A 6264-nucleotide genomic window follows, 5' to 3' on the forward strand; every position below is an offset into this window, starting at 1 on the left:
CTTCTATGTCCTGAATTAATTTGTATCATTCTATAATAGGGGAATAGCATATGGATATGTAAGTTAATAAGTAAATATAATGACTATAAAACCAACTTTGTTCACTGTTTCACTATATATTATATATACAAAATGAAATAAAATGTAAACTAAAGAACACTTTTTTCATCCTCAGACTATAAATTATCACTTCCGTGTTAAATCATAAATGTTCCTTATAATAGCAGTCCAAACTATATGATTTTGGAATAGAACAACAAATTCATATTGCTTCAAGTTATATGTTTATTATTTTAAAATTTTGACAAAAATACTTTTAAAATGCTAAATAAATATGAATTTTGACTAGCTATTAGGTTTTTCTTTCTTCCTTTTTCTTTCTTTTCTTTCTTCCTTTTTTTTTCACAATGGCATTACATAACAAACCAAAACATATACAAAGAACATTAAAAATAGCATTTTGCTAACAAACAGAAATTTAAAATAAGATAAAACTAGGTAACATTAACAAAAACTTTAAGTCTAACTAAATCTTAAAGACAAACTATATTACAAAACTACAAAATATATACAAACAAAATATATAGTATGCCCTACTTTGGATGTATAATACATTTTTCTGTGCTTAAATAATGCGATTATTTTGCCTTTTGAAACTGTGTAGAGAAAAACATTTTGAAATGAAAAAATATTTTAACTTTCTAAAAATGAGCATATGGGTATTATGATAGCAGTCATACAAAACATGTTACTGAAACATTCTAAATAAGATTAACATATTAATTTTAACATTTGAGATCTGACTAATTTACATCATCATCATCATCTCTACTGCTACTGTGAGTCATAATCCATTCCCTGTAGACCTGAATTTTCTGTAAGCATGGTAAAGGAAAAAAAGAAGCACAATGGTTAGCTAAGTATGACAAATTCCTTGGAAGACATGCAAACTTATGAAATGTTCAAGGAGTCAAAATAATTTTGAAGCAGACACCAGCTCTGAATAGGGCAATAATTATGGATATAATATTCCATATCTTAATAGACTAAGACTAAACTCTACTGGTTGCTATGTTTAAAATCATTTGGTGATACCAATAAGGTAGTCTGGGGATACATTAGAATTATTCTATTTCTCTAATAGAATTATTCTATTTCTCTCTTCAACTTACTACTAGGAAGCACTATGATAATGTACTACTTTCTAGACAGGTACATAACGAAAGTGGTTTTTTTATATTTAATTATTATACAGGGGCATATAGAATTTGTGAATACAGAGCACTATTTTTAGAAAATTAGAAAATAAGAGGAGAAATATTTGGTAGTATTAAACTTTTTCTAAACGCACCAGTTAAATAGATTAAATCTAAGCTGATGAGATTTTAAATCCTGTTTCTATGACATTCAGTTCTTTACCACAGTATTCATATATTTTAAAGTGTTAGCTAATCATACAGTAGAGTTTTGATTCAAAGAAGCACTATTACCACCAAAGCAATAACCCAGTTCTTACACCTATTAAGAGAATAATGCTAACTGCAAACATCCTAAGGCATCTGGTGAATTCCTATAGGTATTCCAGCTATACTGTGTTTACTGTTCTTGTTGAAAAACAAGTAATGGCTGACAAGGATTGTGAGCTTTTAGACCTTTAAATAGCTCTTTTGGCAATTAATGGTAAGACTGGCCTACTAAAAATAATATATATATTAAAAAATATAGTCAAAAGTAATGACCTTTAAATACCAAGGTTTAAAGCTTTAGATAAACAAGGAAGGCATAGAATAAATTTACTTGTCAGTGAAATCAAGTTATCAATCACAAGAAATGTTTGGTATCTCATGGCTTTCTTATGTATTATAATCTGTTTTCTAATAATGACAATTCATTTCTAAACTCCTTACCATTCATCTTTATTTCCTATTAAGTTTATTAAAATAGTGTCTCAAATATTTTTAGTTTTTTAAAGATGATTTGATAACTATTCAGTCTACTAAAATGTTAGTAACCTGTTAATTGTGTTCTAAAAAGAGAAGGCAGGTACTGAGTAGAAATATATGTTTCAAATGTATGAACCAGAGGTTTGTTCTGTAACATTTCCAACTTGCTGGATTTCCATCCAACATTTCTTCCAAAGAAGGCTATACTGACACTGCAGAGACCGTACAAAATGCCCCTGAGAGCACAGTCTCTCACTTGATTGCCAGTTCCATCCCAATATGGTATTATTTTGATGCTTTAAAAACATTTTAAACACAATGTAAAATCACTTTACTAAATATCACACATTAATTCAATGGTGATGTTTTACTACATTAGATGAAAGCACATTTTATGCAAAAATTACATACTCTGCATGTAGTGAGCAAAATATTGAAGTTTTAAATCTTACCCTAATCACTTTAAACTTGGAAATATTTAAAATTTCAAGGCTTTATAAAGGAAGAGACATATTCCCACATTTCATTATTACCTTGAATATTTGCAAGTCTATACAACATAATGACTCTTTGTTTTCAAAAATAATTTATTTTAGTATTCCACATCTAACCCACACAAACTACTTTAAATTGGTATAATTTTATGGTATATATTACCTACACTATAATCCAGATTTTTAAGAAGTTCAACTTACTAGCAAGAAAATTATCTAACAGATAAAATATTCTACCTCCAAACTGCCTATGTTCCAAAAGCTACTTTCCTCTACTAAAAGATATTGGCTTTCTTATGAACTACTTATCAAATTCCAAAAGATTTTAAATGGATGACACAAGCAGAAAGCAAAAAGAGGGTTTGGGCCACTTGAGCATCTATAAAAGAAAAGCACAAGAACCTAAGAATTCGAATAGCAATGGCCCTGATTTTTTCCCTACCCATTCCTAGTTGGACATGAGAATTATATCCAGTATAAAAGCACCTGTTGGTTTGATAAAGAGAAGGAAGTACCCTAAACAGAAATGGTTTCATTGGCTAAAAAGTACCACCAACTATGAGGGTATATAGACACAACGGTTTTTAATAAATCTAGCAAATCCAGCACAGAACTAGAATACCCTATAAAAAGATCAGATTCACTAAAAATTCTATACAAAAGTTACCAATACAAAAGCTTTTCTTTGTTTTCAAAACACTGAAACAGCTGTACGTAGTTTGTAAATTTTAATACTAAAATCTACTGTTGGCTTTCAGTTGCAAAGTCATGCATTAACTGTTTTCATATCAAACTTTTTGATGCCTGTAAAAAAGAAAAAAAATCTTATAGTAAATAAATGTACAATAAAACCTAGGTAAAATAAGGAACTTATAAATGGAATTAAGCAAAACATAGAAGTTCAAATAATCTAACATATGTTTAAAGCTACTTTTAATAAAGCTAAATTAATCTTAACTTGTAAGATATTTCTTCACCCACCTGCAACATCTGATTTCCAGTACCATCCCTCAACCTGTAAGGTCTGATAACTCCATCTTCATTAAAGAACCGAGGGGGCCGCAGACTCTCCACTTCATCAGAAGTCTCTGTAGCCCTAGAGGAAAAAAAATATAACTTGATTTTTAAAAATATTCAAAAGTTGTCCTTGGCTGGTGTGCTCAGTGGTTACAACACCAAAACATTGTGGATTCAATTCCTAATCAAGGACACAGACATGGGCCTGGATCCTTGGCCCCAGTTGGGGCACTTGGAAGAGGCAACCAATGGATGTGTTTCTCTCACACTGATGTTTCTCCTCCCTTCTCCCCCACCTCTCTTCCACTCTCTCTAAAAATAATGGGAAAATATTCTCAGGTGAGGATTAAAATAATTTTTTCTTTTTCCAAAAATTCATCATCTTTAAAATGGAATTACTAAAAAGAATCTTCTTTTGGACAAAATAAGACTATGATACTTCTCTTTTAAAATTTATCTTTATGACACTAATAATGCAAGTTCTCTAGAAAAATGTAGTACTATGAATAAGTTTGCTTATAGCATCTTTTGGACTTTCTTTGTAGATCAATCAGCAAATGATGAGTATTGCTATTTCTTTTCCATGTTAAGACCTTTAAATTCTTTTTTTTCCCCTATGATACTACCTAGTTCCTCCAGTACAATGCTAAATATATGAGAGGATTTCAGGCATCCTTTCTCATTCCTAAAAGAAAAAGGAAAGCTCATAAGAGTTCTCTATGGATTACAGATATTAGCAACATTTTTGTTCTGTAAGAATTTTTCTTCTTGGGTTTGATATGTGTTATTTGAAACACATATATGCTTGCTGAATTTGATACTGTAATATTTTCTTTAACATTTTGACTGTATGAACGTACTTGAGAATGGTCCATGAATTGTTCATTCATTCAGCAAATATTCACATTCATAAAAAATTAATTTATTATATAAACATACCTTACCACATAATGTGTCTACATGTATAGACACACACACACACACACACACATATAGATAGATAGATAGACAGATAGATAGATAGATAGATAGATAGTATCTCCAATTAAAAGCAGAGATTGGCAGAATGGATAAAAATATAATCCAAATACATATATATATATATACACTGTTCATAAGAGAATTTCTTTAGAGTTAAGGACACAAATAAATTGAAAGTAAAAGGATGTAAAAAGATATGCTACATAAACAGTAACCAAAAGCAAAAGAGAGCTGGAATGGTTATACTAAGATTTAGACACAAAGAAGGACATTTTATGAAGAAAGGGTGAATACATCAAAAGGATACAAAAGCTACAAACATATAAGTTCTTAACAAAAGAGCCCCTAAATACACAAAGCAAAAACTGACAGAACTGAAAAGAGAAAAAACAATTCACAATAACACTTATTTTAATATCCAATTTTCAATAGTAGATACCAAATAGAAGACCATCAAGGAAATAGAAGACTTGTACAAATACTATAACCCACTTGGCCTAACAGACATTTGTAGAACACTCAATCCAATAACAGCAAATTACATATACTTCTTTTTCTTTTTCTTTTTTTAAAAAACATTGAATCACACACTTTATTTTTTTTTAAAATATATTTTATTAATTTTTTACAGAGAGGAAGGGAGAGAGAGATAGAGAGTTAGAAACATCGATGAGAGAGAAACATCGACCAGCTGCCTCCTGCACATCTCCTACTGGGGATGTGCCCTCAACCCAGGTACATGCCCTTGACCGGAATCGAACCCGGGACCCTTCAGTCCGCAGGCCGACGCTCTATCCACTGAGCCAAACCGGTTTCGGCTACATATACTTCTCAAGTGCACATTAAACATCCTCCAGGACTGACTATACATCAGGCCATAAAACATGTCTCTGTAAATATAAAAGTACCAAAACATACAAAATATGTTAACTGACCACACAGAATAAAATTAGAAATCTATAAGAGAAGAAAATTTGGAAAATTCACAAACTTGTGGAAATTAAACAACAGAAGCCTAAATAACTAGAGGCCGAAGAAAAAAAAATCACAAAGGAAAGTAACTACTTTCAGATGAATTAAAACAAACCAAAACTTAATGCGATGCAGTAAAGGCAGTGCTCAGAGGAAAATTTATTGCTGTGAAAGTGAACATTTAAAAAAGGCTCCAAAATGGATAATCTAATTTAATACTTGAGATACTAGAAAAAGAAAGCAAACTAAACCTGAGGCTAGCAAGAGGAACAAAAATAATAAATATTAGAGTAAATGAAATAGAAAAATAATGGAGGGAATCAATGAAGCCAAAAATTGGTTCTTTGATAAAGTCAACAAAAATGACAAAGCATTAGCTGGACTGACAAAGAAAAAAAGAGAGATTTAAAGTGACTGAAGAAATAGACACGCTGATTAGATCTATATGAAAAAAAAGATATTGAATTAGTAATCAAACAATAAAAGTCAAATCCACATGGCTTCTTTAAAAATTTTATCAAATGTTTAAAGAAAAATGAACACAAATCCTCCACAAACTCTTCCCAAGAAATGAAGAAAACACTTCCTAAATCATTCTATGAGGACAGTTTTACTCTCATATCAAAACCAGACAAAGACATCACAAGAAAACTACAGACCAATGTCTCTTATATCTATCCTATCTAATAAAAGCCAAAAAGGGTAATTAACCGTACCTCCGCTAAGCTTCCCATTGGCTAATCAGGGCGATATGCAAATTAACTGCCAACAAAGATGGCGGTCAGCAGCCACGCAGCTGAAGTAAACATGAGGCTTGCTTGCTCCAGTGATGGAGGAAGCCAAGGTTCCCCGCCTGC

The 6264-nt window shown here is 31.1% G+C and overlaps 1 protein-coding gene across 1 annotated transcript in view; it reads right to left on the reverse strand.

The window, feature by feature from the left end:
- Positions 1–373: 373 nt before the first annotated feature.
- The window catches only part of VPS13A (vacuolar protein sorting 13 homolog A (S. cerevisiae)), a 158762-nt gene continuing 152871 nt past the window's right edge, over positions 374–6264 (reverse strand). Inside the window, exons 69-70 of the mRNA XM_014541227.1 lie at positions 3419–3533; positions 374–875 (exon numbers count right to left, since the gene is read on the reverse strand). Of these exons, the coding sequence (XP_014396713.1) occupies positions 804–875; positions 3419–3533 (187 nt within the window). The 3' untranslated portion in view covers positions 374–803. The remainder of the gene's footprint in view (positions 876–3418; positions 3534–6264) is intronic.

The sequence above is a fragment of the Myotis brandtii genome, unplaced genomic scaffold, assembly GCF_000412655.1.
Source record: "Myotis brandtii unplaced genomic scaffold, ASM41265v1 scaffold266, whole genome shotgun sequence".
NCBI lineage: Eukaryota > Metazoa > Chordata > Mammalia > Chiroptera > Vespertilionidae > Myotis > Myotis brandtii.